Here is a 23,724-nt window from a genome sequence, read left to right as displayed (position 1 = left end):
CACAGAAGCACTAATGAAGCTGCAAGCAAAGTCCAGCTTTTTTGTGTACTTAGTAGGCAGTCTGAAGCATTACAAATGTTATACTTCCACTCACTCAGATACATTGCACAGGCCTGCACATTCACACACGGTGTTTTGGGATGAGGGAGGTTGTATACTGCACACAAGAGATGTAGGGCAGTAATCTCTTACTGCCATCAGGGACCAAGGAAAAAAAATCCACGTAAGTTTAAATATATATGTTTCATCATTTAAATTCTTCCAGGAATGTGTGAAATGAATAAAGAAATCCTCAACATACTCTATCCAAAACTCATTAAAACTGAAAGATTTCTCTAAGGTGTACGCACAAGTGATTCTGCATTCATTTTAGACATCAAAGGTCTATCTAGAGAAGATTACCTGAACTGCTGCAGAAGCAACATTGGTCATCTTTCCTTTGATTATGTGAGTGTACGATTTTAAATCATCTGCTAACAGGCCTACTGTTAAATTTACCCTTATGTGTGGAGGATACTTTATAACACGAAGCCTTTTGCAGCTATGGTCTGCTAAGCACACCTTGTTGTCTCATCCACAGACACAGGAAGTAAAAAACTCGCAGTCCTGTTCTTGTGTGCAGTCCTGTTCCTGTGTCTCACAAGACCTCATTAAACAACTTCAGCTATTTCATCCAATATTGGCTAAAATAGAGACTACAGTTGATGTGATGATGTTTTCAAGAATTTCAGATTTGCTGAAGTTAAGCACAGTATGGGTTGTTCTTACTCAGCGCTAAAGTATCAGCTCCCCATTGACAACACCTGTGCTTTAGGACTGAGAACAAGGTAGAACTTTATGCACAAATCATTTGCTTCATACTTTTGTTTTCTTTGCTCAGATACACTATCCTAAATACTCTAATGCACAGCCAGGTTCTTCAGATTAATTGGTGGTAGTTTACATGTTGCAAGACACAGACATAGCTGTAAATATTTGAGGAATTAGGACTCTACATTTTTTAACAAGGTAAGTCTTACTATCTTCAACTGACAGATGACGAAACTGAGGTCTGGAGAAATGAAAATACCTTAAAACTTCACACCAGGAGTTTCTGAGACAGGCTAGACTGCAGCTGAATTCTGTCTCTTAAATCTTATTCTAGAAACCGGACTATGCTTTGCCATTTATCATACCTTATTTTCCATCTTCATAGTCTTAACTCACAAGCCTATAGAAACAGTTCAAGGCCTAATACTACCTTAAATATTCCATTCACGTGTTCTGCAATGCATATGATTACCTGGAAAGGCATCACTAGCCCTATATTTTTAATACCATTTGAGCTGAGGTTCTGTGTTATACTATATTTCCCTGAGTGTAAAATCTTTCAACTCATATAGGACACATATGCTTCATTTAATGAACTACTATTTCCTTATATATTGTACAAAAAGCTTCATTGTATGGCTTCATTTTTCTATTAGACAGCTAACTTGATTATTTCTCTTACTGTCAGGAAAAGAATCTATTTCAAAAGGCAATTAAAAATATTGCTCCATGGAGCCCACATTTTTGCAACAACAAAAAAGTCATTCATGCACTACAAAAGATACCTCTAGAGCTCTGTGCAGGGCAGTGGGATTATGAATGAAGCACAGATAGATTGTAAGAGAAGTCTTTGAAACTAGAGAATAGAAACCTAAGCAAGCAGGCTAGCCGAGAAGGCACTGACACAGAGGGAATAACTGGAAGAACAGTACTGCAAAGTAGTGGTATGAAAGAAAAGAAGTGGATCCTGTTAGCTATACAACACTATGGATAATATAAGCTAGCACTGAAGTGCTCACAGCTAGTTTCTGAAATCTTGGCATTGAAGGCCCCAAACTGCTTTACTTGAAAGGGAAAAAAGCCAGGAAATAGATAAAATGCTGTAACAGTTACTGAAACACCAGTGAAAAAGATCTGTTTGCAAGTGTATGGATAGCCTGGAAATACATCAGGACGCACAGTCTGAAAGAACAGTCAAGTTGCAGTGAAATAAACAACTTTCGTAACTGTATCTGTTATTTTAATCTTGATATTTACAGGAGGAAGTCAGAGTTTTGCCACTCTTCAGACTTTTTATCATTTTTTTGCATCGAAGTGCCTCAGGGCCTAAACTGAACTTTGAAGAAAGCCAACTACTTCCTCCAAAACATATTGGATGTATTTCATAAGTTTGTCTGAAAGAAATAACTGCATGATTTCTAGTTATATAGGATCAAAGATAAATCAACGTGAGCAACAGACATCTCTGCATGATGCAGAAAGCAGCAGAGCTCAGAGACAGTCACTGTCTCCCAGGCAGGACTGGCAGTCACAGCCCCAGCAGCCACCTCAAAAGGCCTGTCTGTTCCGGGCAGGGCACAAATACACAGCCCAGCTCTAAGCCATTACACTCCTGTAACACACGTGCTCTTGCTAGGCTTTCAAAGGAACTCACAGCCACAAAGAGCTGAACTCACACTAGCCAGCCTTGCCCAGCACATCACGCCTTCCTGCAGCGCCTCTCATTACTTTGCTGGCTCGTGTTGCAGCTCTGCATCTGCAGAGAGCCACCCCCGTGCTGTGCTCTCACACCCATGGCTCTCACCCCCGGCACTGACAGCACAGTGGTAACAGCACCCAAAGGAAGGGCAGTGACAGTGGCAAGACTTGGGGCAAGTCTGCACTGCACGGGACAACGCAGAGACATTTGAGCCAACTAAAGGAGGTGGTTGACTGAGCACGAAGAGAAGTCAAGCCATGACAGCAGAGAATTCACTGTGGGTTAATTTGCTCTGCCTTCCTGGTGGGCCAGATGTATGTTTATGAATATTAACTCTTAAAACTAGATCAAGAATGTAAACAGAGGCCTGCTGTTCTCCTTTCCTGGCTCCCAGCATGGTACAGTGTATACCACGAGGCAGCTACGCAGCAAAAGAAAACAGAATAATTTTTAGGCAGTATATACAATGCATTCACAATTTCACTGTGGAAACTGCTACTTGTTCGATGCATACACATGCTCCCAGGCTGGCAGGCAGTTCTGCAGATAGGTTATGAGAGTCAGAAAAACAGAGCTTGATTCCTGATAGTAGATAAACTTTGAAAAGTCATTTCATCCTGTTTCCTCCTCCCACTTCTTCTGTCTTATCTCATCATGTAGTGTTTCTAACACTCTTGCTGTTGATTTGTTCTTCAGAACCGAAATATATAAACATAAGTTCACCATATTGAAACTAAAGGAAGTGGTTCCAAATACCATGCCACCAAGAGCTGGATTTTCTTTAGAACTGGTCTCTGCATGGCAGTTTTTTATTTGTAAAAGATTCTTAGTATATGAATATAGAGGTGTGAGTGAACACAAAATGACTAGAAAATGTCTTTTCCATACTATGTAAGAAAGACCCATTAGTCCAGAACCAATGTCTGCATCAACAAATATACCTATACCACACTAACAACCCAGCCATCTGCTTGTTATATTTGTGCAGGTCTAGGCGAATGGATAAAGAAAATCACGTTTAGTCCAGAAACCACGTAGCTCAGCTAGAGTGCTGCTGAGCTCTGATGAACTTGTGTCCTGCCCACGGCTTAGGTATGACACCATAATGAAACTAAACAGCTTCCAGTTTAGAAGTTGCTTGTGTCTGGCCAGCCCAGGAAGCAAAAGGAACTGCTGCCATCTGTGCATGCACAAACGCTGTCGCAACTGATTGTGAATAAAGTTTTGGAACAGTGCAAGATGTGTAAAGCAAGCAATTTGTTCCAAATGATTAAGAGGTCCCTGAGGGCAGGACTTTGGGGTTTGCATTTCAAAAACCCCTAAATGCACCACTACAAAAAAAAGAACAGTCCTAAACAGAACCTGCGGTGGGGCATCCGTAAGAGGACAATATAAGATCTGATGCTGTAAAGTTTTCACTTCATTTCCTTCTATCTTAATATACATCTTCCTGCTAGAGCAATTTCCCTTATCCTTTATACTGCACATAAAATGAACCTGTATTACTAAGTTTCTCTTCTTAAAAATTAGGTCTGCCAAACTCTTTCCAAGGGTATAGACCAATCTGTGAGAAAGATTTTCACAGAAAATCAAGGCCATAGGATGAGCTATGCTGATGTCTGTGCAAAGAAAACATAACACTTCCAACTGGAAACCTCCACAGCTGTTGGGCATGGAGACTGTAAAACCAGATTTCACTCGTAAGCTGGTTTTGGCTGGGGTAGAGTTAATTTTCTTCACATTATCTAGCATGGGGCTGTTTTGGATTTGTGATGAAAAACAGGGTTAATAATCCAGGGAAGTTTTCCATATTGCTGAGAGGCGCTTACACATTCAAGGTCTTTTCTGCTTCTCACACCACCCCACAAGAGAGGAGGGTGCACAACGATCTGGGAGAGGAAACAGGTGGGACAGGTGACCCCAACTGACCAAAGTACCATACCATATGACATCATACTCAGTATATAGAGCCAGGGAAAGAAAGAAAGAGGAAGTGGGGACATTGGGAGTGATGGCTTTTGTGTTCCCAAGTAACCATCATGCTTGATGAGCCCTGCTTTCCTGGAGATGGCTGAACACCTGCCTGCCCAGGGGAAGCAGTGAATTAATTTCTTCATTTTCTTCCCCGATTAAATGGTCTTTAACTCAACCCATGAATTTTCTCACTTTTACCCTTCTGATTCTTTCCCCCATCCCACTGGGGCAGGGGAGTGAGCAAGAGACTGTGTGGGGTTTAGTTGCCAGCTGGGGCCAAACTACAACAGCCCTCTTTGGCCCCCAATATGGGTCTCAAAGGGTTTGAGATAAAATGATAGATTTGATTGGAATGTGTTAGATGGAATTTATAGCCATTATTGCTGTTTGGGTGCTTTGGGCAGGGCTCTTGTGCTTGCCCTGGGCTCAACTGTAGGAGAGTCTGAGCTCATTAGTGGCTGCTTTTTGCTTGTTGTGCTGCTGATCACCTCGCTCTGCTCTTCCTGGGAACATTCTGATAGCAGCAGTGGTGATGCACAGGGACTGGCAGATAGCTGGAGCATGGTTGCTGTTTGTGCTGCTGCACTGGTCATGCTCCAGTGTGAACTCGAGTTGAAGGGACTGCAACTTATGGGTGAGTCCATGTGGGAGCAGGACATCCTGAAGATTCTGAGGGCCATGAATAAGTCCACGTACCAGAGCAGGTACATCTCAAAGCATTTGTGGCTATAAGTGTGCCACAGGAGGTCCACCTCTGAAGGCACTGTGGCCCAAGGATTTGCCCATGCCACAGCAGACACACCTTGAAGCATGCTGTGCGTGAGGTCACACTGACAGCACCTCAAACCATGTGGCCATGGATAAGCCCACAACAGAGCAGGAACATCCCTGGAGGTGCTGCAGCCAGGGCTAAGACCGTGTTGGGCACATTTACTTCTGAAGAGAGGGTGGCTGTGAGTAAGGCCACACTGGAGCAGGTCTATCTCTGAAGGCACTGTGGCCCATGGATTGGGCCATGGTGGAACAGGTGCCCCCCCCCCAAGGAGCTGTGGCTGTGGATAAATCCATGCAACAGCAGCTGTCCCCCTGAAAAGACTGTGGATCATATACAGGGCTACATTTGGAGCAGGTACAACCCTGAGGGACTGTTTATTCAACAGATAAGTTGAAGCTGGACCGAGGGCAAGGGGAGGAGTTCATTGCAATGCTAAACCTGGTAGGGAGTGGGGTAGAGATTGTAATAGAAATACACTTAAATTGTTGTAACTCCTGATTCAAGTTGCATATTATAGGAATTGTATATATATATATATATATATATTTATATATTTTATATATAACAAATGTATGTAATATAAGAGGAACTACCCAAATCAGTGGAGGAGAAGCCTTACAAGAAGCAGAGCAAGTGCAGCAGGGACCAGACCAAAAGTGACTTTGGCACCCAATAACCATGCAACAAACCACCTCTCCTGTCCTGAGTGACCACCACAACATGGAGCCTAAAGTCATGGACTAAATGAACTCGATGGACATGTTGTGGACATTTTATGAACATTTGGCAGAGGTAGCCAATAGAGTAAGTGAATAATATCTGTGTATTATATCAAAGGGTGGGAAGTCAGGTGGTTAATGTGGTTGTGCTGGATAGTGTGGGACATAAATGGTACAGAATAAAGAAGAAATCTCTGTATTACCAACACAGTTTTGAGCACAAATCCAAACCAAAGTCCCATAGTAGCTACTACGAGAAAAATTAATGCTATCCCAGACAAAAGCAGCACAGTCTGACTGCTGGAGCTTGGTACTTTTAACCTGGAAAATAAAAAAGTCACACTCAAAACTATCAAGCAATTATTTAGTTTCCTGACATAAAGGAAGTGGCTCAGGGGTTGGGTGAAGGTTTTTGAAAGCTGTCAAATTGCTAACACTTTTGTGGAGGAGGGTGGGAACCTGAAATAATGATCTAATGGAAAAAGTGCTTGTCCAGCAAGCATTTCTTTTTTCTGAATGGAAACTAAAGTGTTTTTCAAGCTTTTGTTGATTTGGGTTGGGGTTTTTTGGTTTATTTTTTTGTTGCTTTTGGATTTTTTGGAGGGAGAGGTTATTGACATTGGTCATTTCTTGGGGTATTGGGTTTTTTTTAATTGAATTGGCTAAGGGTTTTTTGTTGTTTTGGGGTTTTTTTGCATAAACAGGCATTGACGAATTGTATCAGGTATGTTAGGATAACTTTCTTAATTGGGAAGTCATCCTAGATACTATAAAGTGTTATATTATCAAGCTTACACTAAAGATTTTAAGAACTACACATCTGGCAACTAAAGATGTTGATAAAGCTAGCTATTCCATGTAGACAGAAAGACTAACAGTGCACAAAACACTGATTAATTTAATGGGATGTTTCAGCAGTGCAAATGTTTACAAGGACAGACTGAACTCCAAGTTTGGTGTTTATTTGTACCATATATTGGTATATATAGGTACACCCACAAATAGCACTACACATCTGTTTCTTACCAGGATAATCAGTTGGATACTTAGTTTTTATTTGAGGGATCTACACAGTGAAAAGGCCTTTGTGCAGGCTATAACTTAATTTGTTTGGTTTGGTTTAATGTAGTTTGATGCTCTTAAAAGTGGCTTGGTGATTACAAGAAATAAGAGATGTTTTATAGGATGTCTGAGCTTGGGGAGGAAGTTGAACAATCTTAAAATTTCCCCTGCTAAGTTTTCAAAATCACTAAGTACAATAGACCCTTGGAAAATAATTACAGTAATAACAAAAGAAGTCCTGATGCCCATCCTACACTTACAATCAAGTGCCTGAAAAGTGATTGCCATAAAACCAAAGCCTACGCCACTGTTTCAAAATGCTGCTCCCCCATTAACAAACCCCTCCCCAGGAGACTGCCCAGTGTCCCACAGCTACAAGGCAAAGTAATCTGCACAGCAAATGAAGTACAATCTTTCTGTCACTCTGACAGGAGAAGCAACCTCTGTGCCAAACTACATGGTAAAAACAAGGTCTGTGATGTCGAGTACTTGATATTACTGCGGGAGACTTAATTGCTTCAAGTGTAGAAGAGAGGAGTTAAAACTTAGCATTTCTTTGAGGTTCTTCTGTTTAGTAAATGTAGAGAGGAACTGGCTCTAGTTAGACTACTGTGTGTGGACAGAAAAAATAACTATTACTTGAAATAAAATACTATTACCTGTCTATCCACCTTCCTGCCCTCTCTGTTAGCTGACATGTTGACTGACTGTGAAGGTGGTTGAGAGGGCAGACAGTAACCTGCCTTTTCTGGAGAAAAGGGAGCAGCAGGAAGTCTCAGAAAGACTTATAAAATGGAAAGTAGGACAGTAGATAAAAAAAAAAAAAAGACAGGAAAAGAAAGAGATTTTGTTCTTTTCCTCTACAGTTCAGCATTCACTTGTTTTCTTATAATATCCAGCAGCTATCAACTAGATTTATTCAGTGCTGCCTCTCTTCAGAGACTTTGAAGGACAAGAGAGCTAATGCTCAGGCTTCAAATGCTCTTCTTAGCTGGTTATCAACTAAAGGCAGATCATTTTGTTGCTTACATCAGTATAAACCTGGAGTTACTATAGTGACATAAGGATAGAAGGATGCATAAATTCAGTTTATATGAAAAGAGATTTCAGCCCTGCATATAACTTACTGCCATTTCAGAAAATATATTTCAAATCACTTTTTACGGTCAACATTACCCTAGAGAAAAGCCTTTGTGCCTGCCATCAACCATCCCCAATTACATCACTAGCTAAACTGATGGAAGTAAGAATGGAAGTAAGAACTGATATATGTAAGAATGCTGCATTTTCTTCAGAAGAAAATATTTTCTTAAACATAGATAAGTTTTTGTCTTTATATGAAGTATGACCTTAAGATTAATTGCTTTTCTTGCTACTAATATTATCTGTTGCATCTATCATGTTTTGCAAGATCATCCTCTTGGGCTCTATCTTTCTCTCATAAAAGTAAAAAAAGTGAAGCGACAAGTTCACCCAGAGTGGGGAAATTAAACATTCTGAAGACTCTTTAAGGTGCAGTTTTTATAAAATAAATAAATAAATAAATGATGTCTATTTTACAAAATAAGCGATTTACCAATTGTAGAGATTAATTTACAACATTTAGATTTTTTTTTTTACTAACTCCACTGCAGTAAAAAAAAAAAAAATAAATTTGAGAAACAATAAGTAGATTCTGAGATCAGGGAGTGGCTAACACTGATGGGAAGATTTTTTTTCATGAAGGATTTAAGCACAGAAAACAAAGTACTGCACCAGGAGATGAAACCAAACAAAGACTGTAATGAATAGGATCACATAAGAGATCTAAATGTATTCTTTCTCAAATAGAGCTACAAACTGGGGGCTTTTTTTTAATGGTGCACATAACTCTCACATATGACCACGCGGAAGACATTTTAGCCTAGCACATTATGCATTAACCTTCCTGATCTAGGTTCTGATACCATTGCATACAATCGTATTCTAATTTCTGAACCAAGATCTTATTTCTCCACTTTGCAAAGCTTTCCATTGGTTTTACATCTACAGAGGATACTCAGGGTTCAAAATGAGAGAAAGAAATATCAGTTGCTACCTACCTTTGAGAAAAGCATCCTGTCTCAGAAGTGCAACACCAAATGCTAAGAGTTTAAGCCACAAAAACATGGTTATTTCTGGAAATCAGGCGTATCCTTATGAAACAGCATGTGTCTCTCTCTGCAAAGCAAAATAAATGTTATCTGTCCGCAAAAGAATTTCTCCGCAAAACTTGAACCAAAAAGGAGAATAAGTAGGCACATACATTGCCTGCTTATCTGTGAAGGAGTTGCTTCCTTCTCTTACCCCAAACTAACCACCCGCAAACTCGTTGTGCAGTTTAGTGATGTCAGAGACAATTACTTCTTCAAAAAAACTTCTTTCAGTTTCCAGGAAGTCAAAAGGGTTTTTCTTAAGTTCCTGCAGTAATACTCAGCTTCCTTAATTCAAATTAAATAGATTGTTTTTAGCTATTTCTTCCTTTCTACTGAGGAGCTACACAAGACCTAACTTTTCAAAGGACTGGATTTAACAAAGTCATACTTTGTCTTCATATTGCACACATTCACTGAGTCCTTTCTGTGTTATGGATGCTTCTTGAGATTTTTGTTGAGAGAAGGAGAAACTCAAACCATCAGGAAACAGAACAACAAGGCCTTCATAAAAAGGTGCATCCTCAAGTGAAGTAACTGATGATCAAATGAAAATTTTTTAAAAATGGGGTTGGACTAGATCATCTCCACAGGTCCTTCCAACATGAACTATTTTCTGATTCTATGGGATATACTTCTGAATCTTTCTACAAGGATGACATTTTAGGTATGACAGTAATATATAAAAAATGGATAGGGACAGACTAATTCTGTTTTCTGTAATGTTGAGTACCTGATTAGGTAGCTCAATGCAATTCTTTGCCACGATAGTGCCAGAGGATTGTTGTCCTTCTCATGGAGGTTGTGCAAGGTACACCAGCGACATTTTCACTCACTGGATGCACTGAGGTAGTTCTCAACAACTTGATAACAAATGCCCATTATATAGTAGATTACAAAAGGAATTAATGTTAGGATTGCTTGTCTTTTTGAAGGTTTCAAAGGTTTTAAAAGAAACAGCAGAACCCTGTGAGGCAGATAAGGGAAGAGAATTCTTTTGTGCTGCTTCTTCATAAGTCCTCCAGAGACTTCCTAAGCATCTCACAGGAAAAAGTTGCACAAATTCAAATAATAATTCACAAATGACATTAGTGAATTGAACTCATACGATTAAACCCGTCTTCTACAGCTTTGAGAAAAAGTCTTACAACACAAGCCAAAATCTTAACTTCCATTAAGTAGTGCTTCTCTGTACAAACTTGCTGCAATAATAATTATACTGTAAATGTGTTCAGAACAAAACTGATACAGTGATACTGTACTGTACTGATACTCCAGAGACTTTGATTTTGATAAACAATAACTTCATCATCCTAGAGTTGTCACAAATTAAATTTGGACTATAGCCATGCATTGTCTGCAGCACTGACATCTTAGTCCCTTTTATCCTATCCAAAACCAGGATAACAGCCTGGCTGAAGTGTGCTATCTAATGAATAGAGTGCATGACATCCTCTGGAGAATTTCTCATAAAGGTTCTCAAAAAGAACCAGGCTCCATTCCCACCTGACCTTCCCCAGCAGTTTTATACAACGTCCACTCAACTCTTCAAGCTTTTCTGGTGTCCCCAAGACAAATTCCTGCACAGCAGACCTTTTCTGGCTGTGTGGTATTTCTATTAGAGCATATGAAGTCTATTCCCAAACATAAACTGCAATCTTCTTCCAAAGGTTAAATACAAAATCCTCCTTTCAAGGGAATGGGAGATGATTAATTTATTCTACCTGCACATTAAAGAATGGGTTATTAAAATAAATCCTTTCTCAGGATTTTTCATTGGCCAAATGATTATGTCAATACATAACTAGAGCAGTTACTTCCCCTATGCTGGAAAGAATCAAAGACAGAAACATCAATTTGTATTAATAAGGATTTCTAAAATTACATTAAAAATGTGCAGATGCTCAAGCTACCCATCTCTTTGGAAGTCTCTCTCTTTTGTAAGTCATGAAAAGAGCCACAATAGCCCCCAAACAAACAAACAAACAACAAAACTGTGTAAGAGACAAATATTACTCTATCCTTACAACAAATTTCTGAAACAGGTGATTTAAGGAGAGAGAAAAATCAAATTATTCCATGAAAAGATTCAATGAAAGTTCACCTTGGGGTTTTTTGGTGTTGATTTACACAATTCACATGTCCCAGATAGGAATAGTAAATGATGACTAAGGAAATGATGATAAAGGTAGCATCAATGCTTATTCCAAATTCTTTTTCTCTCTCACTTCTGAGTCAGTCACAGGGCCATTCAATCATCTCCCTGGGTAACCCAGAGTGGGGGGTCTGGTTCTCTCACTGCTAATGAGACCACAGCACTGGAGCAAACAGCTGTGAACCTCAAAACACTACACACACCCATCTTCCTGCACAACCTCTCATAACACATCAGAAAAAAATGCTGTAGTTACTCAGTGACTGATGTTAGACAGTGCAAAAGCTCTGCCCAGAACCCAAACAATCTTAGAGCTTGCTGAGAGACACCAAGATCTCTAACAGCCTCCACAGTCACTGCCAACTTGCTTTCTACCAGGAGGTGTTTCTGTAACTCTGTTTTGTGAGTTGTGCTGAACAAAGGAATGAGATTACAGAGTGCACTGGGCATGGTGTGATCTTCAGATACTACAACACAAAGCATTTCAATTTTTTGCTTCTGAAGGCTTAGTGATGGTCCTGCCTGTCCGTCTTATCACACTGTGTAGGCAACAGCAAAGCCAAGAAAAATTCAGCTGCACATGCCTGATTCTGTGGTTAAGTACATTTCCTTTCCCAGAGTATTTCATCAGCTTTTGAACAAAACCAAAAGGACAGCCTTGGATGTACCTGCTCGTGCAGAAGCTCACAGGGAATGAAATCACCAATAAAGGTAACTACACAAGTGGGAAACCTGCAAAAAGGGGCCACAGCATTTTCAGTGCATCTAAGAAAGGGGAAGGATGAGCAGTAACTGAAGACTAAAAAGGTACCCATGTAGGCCTGGCAAATATAAGCACTTCTCCATAGTTCCCTGTTCTACAATAGCTTTACTAGTGGGCAGTTTAGGGCATATGGCATCTTGCTCATTTCAGCACAGACTCTGGCCTTATTTCCTCCCTCCAGGTAACAGTGACTCTGTGTGATAGAGAGAGAGGAAGGGAACAAGCAGGCATGCATGACAGTTCTGCCCCAGAACAATTTACCTAATGCAGCTAAAAAAAGGCCTTACTATTCTTTGGGAAGAAGCTAAGGAGCTGGTTCCTATTCCAATGGAGGGTAGAGGAAAGCAGAGAACAGCCATAAAACCCACCACTATTTACCCTAGAGGAAGGGAGAGCATGAACTCTTCATCCATGTAAGACTATTTTGACACTTTCCTTTTCTACCCCACAAAGCGCTCCCCAAACCAGTCCCTATCTCTGCCTGGTACAACAGGACCAGGAGGAAACAGACTGGAAAGATGAAAGGAAGGCAGGAGTAGCAATAACCAGGGTACGAACAGCATTTTCGTATAGCCACAAGCCAAAAAAAATTGTCTCAGGTTGGATTATGGCAGGTTGCCCTCAAAGATTGGCCCACCCTGTATCTGTCATCAGGTATCAAACAACAGCCACACTTACCCTGCACACTAACACCTACAAGGCCTGTGCCACCCAAAAGTGATCATTTCTGGTGCTCACTGTGTTCAATGCATAGGAGCTGTGACTGAAGGATGCCAGAGAAACCCCACTCTTTGTTCTCTCTCCTTACGACTTGATGGAGCTCGGTTTAACCTTGTGTTCGTTTCCCTAAGAGTTTAGCTTGATAACACTGGGGCATTCATCTTCCTCACACAACACAACTTCCAAGCCCAGATTATCAAAGTCAATATGGTGTCATACTGGCATTCATCACAGAGGATTTTAATTGGGTTGCATTTGTTTGTTTGAGGGTTTACTGGGGAGGAGGATGAGGGTTAATTTAGGCAATGGTGTTCTCCACTAGTACCTAAACCTAATGCTGTTTTGTGTTTATGTGTTTACAGAATGTAGTATGAATTAGTTTTCTCAAGAAATGTGTTCTTGAGAACCCACCTGTGTTTTCTTTTTCTTCAGAGGCCTTGAAAGAGTAAAGTACAAAGCAATAAAAATTAAATTCTCTGCAGACTCCACACATCACTTGGATTTAAAGCATAAATTACTTGGATTTAAAGTTATGCAGACTTTTTTTGCTTTGTATAATTTCCCTTGCATTGAAGTAATCTCATATGGCTCAGCTCAGTTACACTGATATTCTGCATATCAGAATTAAACTGTTCCACAGAAACTGAAGGCACACCTTTGCAAACACTAATAGATAAATTCATCCCAAGGACAACTCTGTTTAAATCAAGGGGAGTTACCTGCATAATGCATTTCATCCAGCAAAATTAATTTGACAGTGTTACTGTGAAAACATTGTTCTTGCTAGAGATTATATAATACTCTTAATTTTTCATTGAATATTTGCTAAGGAGTCGATTTTGTACATACTTTTTCAGGTTTGTTTGCAATTGCCAAGAACTATTTCCTGAAGAAAGAAAACATTTTTACTTAATATGTCGTATTGGATCAAATTATTTTAAGGTCAAAAGTAAACAATACAGCTCTTTGTGCAAGCATACTGCTGTGCTGCTACCAACCCTCAGGCAATGATGATTTGACATCTTCACTTCATATGGTGCCTGCATGATCTGTGCTGTACCTGCTCAGGACAGAGAACATATTCTGGTATCCCTGAGGCACTATCCACAATCTGGCCCAAAATGAGCAATAAGTCTACGATAAGCTCTCAAAAGTGCCAGGCACCTACTTCTTGCTTACACATAAAATTGTTCCAGGATAACACTGTGATATTTCTTGAATAGCTCCTTTCAACGTGTCAGTTTAGAATTTGCCACCCACAAACAGTGGCAGCATACCTACAAGCACCAACTCAGATTTGTGCTGAAAATCCTGGTTTTGAACGAGTGCTGGACACTGAGAACAGCTCAGGATTTAGCTTTGTATATGGTGTTCAGATATTGCAGAGTGAACAAGTTCATTTCCCATTATGAAACATCAAATAAATATTTTTACCCATGATATCTTTTCTTTGTGTTCTTCCATCACCCAGTTTGAAGGGGAAAAGGAAAAGGAGGCACAACATTTATTTGAATATTTGCTATCCATGGACCACTCCTTGTTGAACTCTCATTCGGAAGAGCTCTTCAACACTGGCAGATTTTTCCTTCTCTTAGTCTGATTCTTCTTTATTCCTCCAGTTTCATTTCTCCTAGTACTAACTTCTTCGATTCTTATAGACACTCATATGACTGTGTCTCAGCAAATGAACAACCACAGCTTTAAAAAGCAGTGAGCTGAATGCCAGACAAGGAGCTGTGCTCTGTGCAATCACACAAACTCAGAGTATCACCACAGCTGGAGGGACTAAACAAGCTCCCTCTGTGCAGGGTCTCCCCTATTACCTTCACCAAATCCACCCTGCCTTCAGCAAAATTTGCTTGCTGATTGCTTCTTATGAGCCAAATCTGTGTCTGCTAGATAATTTTCCCAAATTATAAGCAAACTTATACACTATTATATGACACTCTGCAGTAAATGCTGTCTTACCTGCACCATATGGAAAGTCATGGTTGTGCCATGTTTGCAGGAGGCCTGAGAGAACATGAGTCAAAGCAGTAGTAACACCTGCAAACCCAAAAGAGCCCCACACAGAAAAAGAAGAAAATGCTTACAGAACAATCCTTCCCAAAGTATTTCCATTCACGTTTCAAAATAGCACTCACATACTTCACTGTAGTTCACTGGACGTTCCCTTATCTCTTGAACATTGTTTCCTGTGTGCTCTGTAGAAAACTTAAAGACATGCCTGTTTATTCTAAAGCTAATGCTTGAAATAACCAAACAGGGTAGGTTTTCCTTTTTTAATCTTTTTTTAAAGCTCAAATTTAGCTGAAGCAATCCAGAACCGGTGTCAGGGTAGGCTACTGAACCTGTGTTTTGGGCTATCTTTCTACAATAGGATACTTCTGAGCTAACTGGTGGTTAGTCTGTGTTGTAAAAGAGCAAACCAGCTTGTTTTCTGTGAGTTCTCTGTCCATTTTTCTGTTTTTCCCAAGTAGGTATCTTCTGTGATATTAACTTCTGTATTCTTTGCTTCTAGCCTTGTATCCTGCTTCCCACCTAGGATGCCAGATTCATTGTCACACACTATTAGCTGTGGTCTGCAAGTCCTCCCAGTGTTTTATTATCTGTCAGATTACAGTGCTTATATCCAAGAGTATTTGTGTTCATTTTTCCAATAAAACACAGGATGACTTTATACCAAATATTTTTCTAACATCTCAGCTATGTTTATTTTTTGGATGGAAATGTAGTCCCACAGCTGATTGTAGTTATTATTATGGTACAGAAGCACAAAAATGCCTCTGAGCAAGGTATTTATAAACATAAACCACAAATATTTACCTAGAAGGCTGGTCTGCTCACAGTGACGCTGTCGGTCGTCTTCTGATAGCCCATCTCTTACCCTTCTTCATATTTTGACATGATTTTTCTCTCTGGGGCTGTCCAAATGGGTTAGATAGATATTTCCAAAGATAAACATGTGGCAGGCATTACTTCTTCCTCAGTGGCTTGTCAAGAAACTACTGTTATACAGCTAAAAGGCTCTAGAAGATTTCTATAATCTAAACTCATAATAACCATCTTTGAATTTGAAACAGTTAGGAAACCAAACTGATCCCATAGATTTACCTTGCACATCAGGGTTTATGTCACATAAAACTCCCTTAGTTTCCATGCTTCTAAGCCATTCAATTTATATGTTTCACACACACACTGTAAGCTATCTTAACATGTGGCAAGTTCATAATGTTGATACTCAGAAAAAAAAAAACGAAACAGTCTGTCTAAAGATACACTGGCTGTCTTTGTTTATTCTCACACTATAAAAAAAAAAATATTTAGCACAGGGAGTAAATTCAAAGCTTCTTTAAAGCAAGAGAGTCATCAAAACTAGAAGGAAACATTGAAAAATAATTGACTATAAGGGCAGAAAAATTTTTCTGAGACGTTTTTGTAGCATAAAACAACTTCTGTAATGTGGAAAGTCCCTTGAAGCTACATCCTAGGCCATACATCTTTAAAATACATTTTTAAAGTATTTTCCCACAATAACTTTCTATTCAATCTTGTGAAAGTCCATGTACTTGGTTATTTGCTCCTTTAGTAGAAGTGCTAAAAAATCTGATATTACCATCCATTTTCCCAGACTGACATAAAATGGGTCAGCGCTTAAAAAAAACCCAACAAAACCAAAAGTAAGAAATAAAAACAGAGCTGGGGTAACAGAAGTAAAAAATCTGTGAGAGAAAATTTTCAAGGTTGGAAAAGACCTTTAAGATCATCAAATCCAACCATCAACCCAGCACCATTATTAAACCTTGTCCTCAAATGCCACATCCACACAGTTTTTAACACTTCTAGGGATAGTGATTTCACCACTTCCCTGGGCAGCCTGTTCTAATGCTTTACAACCCTTTACCACGATAAGATTTTTCCTGATATCCAATCTAAATCTGCCCATGATGCAACTTGAGGCTATTTCGTCTCATCCTGTCTCTTGTTACCTGGGAGAAGAGGCCAACTCCCATCTGGCTACAACCTCCTGGCAGGAAGTTAAAGAGAGTTATAAGGTCTCCCCTGAGCCTCCTTTTCTCCAGGCTAAACACCCTGAGCTCCCTCAGCTGCTCCTCATCAAACTCATGCTCCAGACCCTTCACCAGCTCCGTTGCCCTTCTCTGGATATGCTCCAGCACCTCAATGGCCTTCTTGTACTGAGGAGCCCAAAACTGAACCGATGCATTGCAGCAGCAAGGAAAGAAGGTTACTCGATGCATGTTACATGTAGTTTTGGGTCAAAATATTTCAAATTGATCCATTGTTGGCAACAACAGTTTTGTTAAACTACTTGCCTTCTCATTTTTCTCATTTTTCATAGTGATTTCGTGCTTTCTTTTAATCAAGAATGTTATTTGTTGTGGGACACGGAAAACACTGCAGATGAAAAATTACAAAGAAAGAGAAAAACTGAAGACAATATGAGATTATTCAAGAAAAATGGGATCTGAAGTTAGGACGTACAAAATTTGAACTTTTTAGATTCATATTCATTTGGCCTTCTCCAAACTTCTAAAGTATTCAGAAAGTTCAGGGAAAATCGTCCTATTTGGGTAGAATATTTTCTAGTCTGAATGAGAAGTGCAAAAGGTAAATTTGAGGAAAACTGAGAGTCGGTTAAGTATTTTAATTTTATTAAAAATATTAACATTAATATTATGGAAAAGTAATTTATGCAGCTTCAAATGCTTCTTTATCACTTCTTGTTAATGGGCATAATTAGAGTCAGCTAACAGAGGTGCAGAAACATTGGAAATATATACTTTGAAAGTAACAATCATGCAAACAATAGACTCTTGTGCAAGACAAATTTTGGTAGAGACTCAAGAAAATACTCCAGTGATTTACAGACAGGTAAAAGAAAAGACAGCATTGGGAAATCAAACACTCTGAAATAAATTTTTTTTTGTTATTTTGGTTTTATAGCTTATTTCTCTTTCTCTGTAGAATATTTTGTAATAAACACTTAAAGACTTTTAGCACAAATTGGCTATTTTAACTGTGTCAGAAAAGCTCAAGAAACATTTTGTGAGGCCCTATAAACACATACAACCTTTTTACTGCACACAACACAATGAAAGAGCCAAAAATAGCCAAAAGAAGATGGTGGAAGGGGAGTAGGGAAAGCTGGTAATCTATCATGTTGAAACAGTCCCTGCTGTGGTATTCCCAAGACACCTGGAATTCTCAGAGTATGTAAACAATTGAATCACTACAGTTTTAGAACTGTATCACATTCCTTTAGTTCAAGAAAAAAACCCTTTCATGTGTTTCATAAAACAGGTCTCAAAGAAATACCACAATTTCACAACAACTATTTTTATAATATGTGCTCATGTGTACACTGCCAAATATCTAGTCTTTGTCATTAAAAAAAAAAAAAGGCCTGGTATTGCTATTGTTTCTTCATTTCTTTTCTAAAAAGTGATAAAATGTTAACAGTATAAATTCTGCTATAGCAAGAATAGCTCATTTTTCCCATACCAAGCTCAAGGTAACATACTAAGTCAGTAATGTTCTTTCCCTCCCAAGATCAGCATAAAATATTTGCACATCCTCTTTCTGCCCTATAGCAAGTGTTACTTCCTATACTTTGTAAGTTAGGAAATATCACCGAAGATGAAACTTCATGCAACAATTATTTAGCAAGAGGCTCTGTCTGTTTTTGTCTTCTTCTAGTAATATCCTCTTTAGAGTTTATGAAATTCTGTGTTAAAATACAGAGGTGTTATTTAAAACTGATTTTGATGCAAAACAAGAAAAAATCGTCGGCTTAACATTGCCAGTTCCTAGAGCAAAGTCAGTCTGTGAAGGCTGTAAACTGGTAAACAAAAATTAAGTTTTTTTCCTTCAGACAAAGGTATACTGAGAAATATCAACCTCATTTCAGTTGAACATCCCAGCTTTATTTTCAGTTTACTGATGTTCATAAAGTTGGCCAACACTTATCAATGGAGACACATTCTGGAGAGGTGAAGTTTCTGAGGGACTTTACCCCTTCCACCAGCACACTGTCATTTTAGGTGGAAGAGACCAACCACCATGTAAAAACATAGATTCACAAAGAAGATTTTCTAAGAAAAGCCAATAACTTGCTCATTTTCCTTTCCTTCTTCTACTGTAAACAGGAACATAATTTAGAGACAGAAGATAGTAAACAAAACGAGGCCAACCTGCCCTCACAGTCTCTGACCTGAAAAATCCTTTGTGCTATTCCTTACTCTCAGAACAATCCTTTCTCCAAATTTCCCACATTAGCCTGAAAAAAATATCTGAACTACCTCACTACTCTTCACAGATAGCTCACCTTCTTGAATCATAAGCCTGTCAGGTCAGACTTACGTACACTCCATTCTAGCTGGAAATAATACCCGTCACATACTGCTGCAATATCCGTGCAGCGAGAGCACCAAATACCAGTCCTGAGGAAAACAAGCTCCAATCAAACCCTCGAACTCTGGGGAGTTTGGGGTGAGGTGGGGTGTTCAGTCTTTTTTTTTGTTGTTTGTGTGAGGAACACAAGGAGGGTGAGAAAAGAGAAGTCTGAAAAGGAGGTGGGAAGAGCTGTTCTCTGCTGTTTCCACAGTGGCCTCTGCTCTACTCCAAGGGGTAACGGGAAGTTTAAAAAGTGTTTTTGAGACAGTCTGGTTTTTATACATGTCTTCGCTCAGTATTACAAAGATGACCAGGCTGAAAATGTACATATTCGTTGTACAACCATACAACCATGTGAACTCCCTGAACATCATGCATCTTTATTTATTTACCTATTTTAATGAGCGTTATACTTTCATTAACAGTGAGATTAATTATGGGGGAAAATAGTTTGTTTTGCATGAACTAAAATAGTTTAATTACGTGAAACCAGTTTTATAAATTATATATATCAGTTTTCAAAACCTCCCAAAATTGTTTATTGAACAAGTAAAAGCTCAAAAGGAAAAACAAAACCCCAAAGTCCTGTCAAATAGATTATTTATCTTGAATCTAATAAATACCCACTTAAACTACTTTGCTACTGACACTATTTTTTATGCTGTAATTATCAATAGTTTATATATTGGAAGCAAGTTTTGTTTAACAGCAACATTAGATACATATAATGCCTTTACTGTCTAATACATCATGAAAGATCATCAGCAGTGTTTTTCAGGGCTGTCAGATGAAGACTATTAGGCCAAATACAGCTAAAACTGAAAAGAAATAAAAACACCTGACTGCTGCTTTCTGCTCTTGCCTCAGCTTGGCCTGCAAAGCACTCCTGCTCTCAGCTTTCCAAGCTGGTTTTACATTCTGGTGTCTGTATGATAATTACCAAGGTCCTGCAATGGTGCAGAGTTGCAAAATTCATAACTGACAGCCCAAATATAACCTCCTTTTCTAGGTAAGTGAAATGCAAGCTGCACCAGTGAAGCCACAATTTCACTTACGTTGGCTCCGGTAGAACTCTCTAAAGATGGACTTCCTGGAGAACAGCAGCCCACTGCTGGTCCCTGAAGTAAGAGATACTCTGGGAGATGAAAACAGCAGAGCTGATATCCTGGCCCTTGATCCCCAGTCTCAGCTTAACATATTGAAACACTTTAGGTCAGTGCATGCCTTCTTACCTTTGGAATGAAAAGACTGGTCCTTTGGGGACAACCTAATTAATATCTCAGATTTCATTCTGTGCATCAGAGGTACCAAGCTCCTTTTCACCAGCCTGGCTTTGTATCTGAATTCCCACAGGTGCCAGCACTTCCTTACTGAAAGCAGAGAAGTACAGAGACAGATAAATACCATCCATATTTTCATCTAAGAACTACACTAAAGATTCAGCAAAACTTTTTCAGTCAGATGCCTCAGGTATTTCTAAATTGATAAGCTGGTTTCTTAGCTCTTGTCATGATACATTGGATGATTTGAAGCTTGCACTGAACTAAAGCACACACGACACTGACTCCCAGGTCCTGCAGGACCATCAAACCCTGCCCTGGGGCAGTGGAGAGGTTGCAGAAGTGTGCAGACATTTGAAGTTCTGTCCAGTCCAAGTGCTGAGCACACATCTCTCACTCTCCCTGGCCTCTGGCTGCCTTCAGCCTGTCAATGGCTCCCATATGACAAGATAGGACTTGAACACATTGTACAGAATGAAATGGTCCATTACATAGCCCTCCCAATAACACTTTTGGGCAGTACATTCGATGGGATGCATTTGTATCTCAGTGTGTCTTGGCTTGTAGTTTAACCATGTATTTTAAGCTACCTATGGTATACACAGTTACTAGAATCTCCTCCTCTTACCTGCTGATGAAGCCTGAAGTTGGTTATTCTACATTTAAAAAGACAAAGCTGTTGCTTTATGGCTGCTTCTGAAGGATTATTTGGAATAATTCGAACATTTTCATTTTTGGAAGACATACATTACTACTGCAGGGATCGATGTTGTCCTCCTCCTAAGATGGGGACAGCAGTGACAGTGTCTATCTTTTTTCACCAGATGTTCCCTGACCACACCACTGTTCAGGGAAATGCATGCTTTGATTCATTAGCTCTGTGCAGCACAAGTGTTCTGGACAAGCAGTGCAACTGTGTGTGGGAGGGAAGTGGGAGGAGGAGAGCAGAGGAGATGAGCAGATCCTGAAGCAAGAAGTGGTGATCACTCAGAGCTCTGCATATGCAAGGAAGATGATGGTAATAATCTCAGTAGAGAAAGCATGAACACTGGTACAACACAATGTGCTTTACTACATCCAACTCCATCTAGATGTTAGGTTGCTGTGCTCTACCCTCAGCTCTACAGGCATTTGGGAAGTCCCAGGGAGTGTTCACAAGGGGCAATACACAGGATTCTCAGTGTATCCTAGGTATATACAGGAACATGTACATGAGTATGTAAGCATGTATGAAGCTGTAAAAAAGTCATCACTTTTAGATGAAAGGGTTATCAGGCTGAGAGGATCCTTTACCTGCTTTGCGCTCCATGTTACACAGAAACCTTTGAGCATCTACTTCTTTTAAGTAACTCATACTGCCCAGCTCAGCAAGGCTAATGTTCAAATTTGCTGCTAAAACTAATGTTGATAGCATTTAAAGGGTCACTTCTTGGAAGCTTTAAGCCCTAAGAACCAGAGAAAATACATATTTAGCAAGAGACACGGTAACTTAGATTTATAGCTTGACCTTGAATTATGGGAAAGTATTTTATAACATTCCAGATTTATGATTCTATTTCCTGGAGACCCTGACTGTAAAAATGAGGCTGGACTTAGAGAACCAAGTTCACTTCTGGTTTTCTTAACAAGAAGGTGTCCTTGAGCTGTAGAAATCTTGTAACAATTCAACATGAACCAGACAAGCTTTCAAGTAATCTATGTGCTTCCCTAATTGTCTTATAGCTAAAGGCTTTAAATCCAAGATGAGGTATGTACTTCCTCATGTCCACAATTGCATAGAGACACTAAGCAAAACTTCTAGCTTTTATCATGAAGATTTATTGAAATTATGATATTATTTTTCTCCATATCCAAATTTTAAAAGTACCTTTTCTCTTTTTGTATTTGTAGCCTACAAAACCTTTGCACTGTAGCATATTGGAATTTTCAAAATTATATCAAAAAATAGTCATTCTTAGCCACAAAAAGAAATTCAGAGGTAAATGCCTTAAAGCCTTATATCCTCAGTCCTGCATAATGTGTAAAACAGACCACTTGTCCTGCAATCACTAAAATCTGCTAGAACAGGATTTCACTATAGAAAACTCAAATACAACTGTTATTCATTTGGCAGCTTAAACTGATAATGATTCACATGCTTATAATTAATTAATTTCCTCTGTTTAGAAGTCAAGGCAAAAACCTACCTATATGTTATTGCATTATTTTCTGTTACAGAGTTTTGAACTTCTCACTCATCTTATTTATAAAAATACAGGAAATGGGAGCACAAGATGAAGAAGCAGAGAAAGCAGCTCCTAAATTAGAAGTTTACAGTTACTTTCCCTTTCTTGGTTGCCAGGAGTAACTATCAAAAACTCAGATTTTATTTTTTTTCTTCAAAGGGTTGCTAGGAACAGAATTTAAGTTAAGAGAGGTTTCCTTTCTTTTTTAGGGCCACTGACTGACCATAAGAAAAATGTATTGAGGCATGTAGATGTATTTGTTTGAAATACCTGATATTGAAATTCAAACAGTTCTTCAAGCAGAAATCCTAACAAGAAGGATTTGTGACAGGGAGTCTACAAGATTTACTTTGAAGAAAAAAATGTGTGTTTAAGAGGCCCTCGAACCTTCAAAAGAACACCTCCTTCAAAAGGCCCCACCTCACAGCTATAAGGGGATTTTCAGAAGTTAATGTATTTACATAAAGTGCAAAGACTTGCAAACTCTACAAGGCAATTACTGGAAACAGTGGTATAGTACTGAACAAAATTGTTCTGATTTTCCTTAGTTTTTTTCAAAGAAATCCATTATTTCTTTCATCTACACTAAAACTATAGGCCAAATCCTGTAGTTCTTACTGAAAAAAAAAGTAATTTTACAGACCCCCTGCTGTCTTCTGTGCAAAGAAATTAAATACTCCAATGAGGTGAAGGACAGAAAGAAAAGGAGCTTGAAAATGCAGTCCATATGAAAGAAAAAGTGTATTTAAAATGCACCCAATAAACACTAAAGATTTATTACGGTGTATTTCAGCAGCTTTTGTTGACATTTATGTAACTATTTGTATGTGTCTATACAGACACATATATGCACATGTGTACACACACACACACACTTCATTCCATATAAAGCTATCCACATTAAAAGCCTGTCCCTTTTTATTTTCAGTCATAATGCACTGAAACCAGCATACTCTT

The 23,724-nt window shown here is 39.1% G+C and overlaps 1 protein-coding gene across 5 annotated transcripts in view; it reads right to left on the bottom strand.

Annotated features, from left to right (window-relative positions):
• The window catches only part of PTPRC (protein tyrosine phosphatase receptor type C), a 119,153-nt gene that overhangs the window by 51,934 nt on the left and 43,495 nt on the right, over positions 1 to 23,724 (bottom strand). Inside the window, exons 1-3 of one of the 5 annotated variants that reach the window (XM_039389794.1) lie at positions 15,675 to 16,072; positions 14,817 to 14,894; positions 9,121 to 9,238 (exon numbers count right to left, since the gene is read on the bottom strand). The exons of 1 other annotated variant lie outside the window; for it this stretch is intronic. In XM_039389794.1, coding sequence (XP_039245728.1) covers positions 9,121 to 9,187 — 67 coding nt within the window. In that variant the 5' untranslated portion in view covers positions 9,188 to 9,238; positions 14,817 to 14,894; positions 15,675 to 16,072. Of the gene's footprint in view, positions 1 to 9,120; positions 9,239 to 14,816; positions 15,534 to 15,674; positions 16,073 to 20,494; positions 20,692 to 23,724 lie in introns of those variants that run through there. 3 more of the 5 variants (XM_039389793.1, XM_039389795.1, XM_039389792.1) reach the window with 3 other exon arrangements.

Source organism: Pipra filicauda, unplaced genomic scaffold, assembly GCF_003945595.2.
Source record: "Pipra filicauda isolate LSUMZ 115617 unplaced genomic scaffold, ASM394559v2 scaffold76_size2844353_pilon, whole genome shotgun sequence".
Classification (NCBI taxonomy): Eukaryota; Metazoa; Chordata; class Aves; order Passeriformes; family Pipridae; genus Pipra; species Pipra filicauda.
Note: the sequence above shows the minus strand (reverse complement) of the source record. Positions and strands in the feature narration are given on the sequence as shown.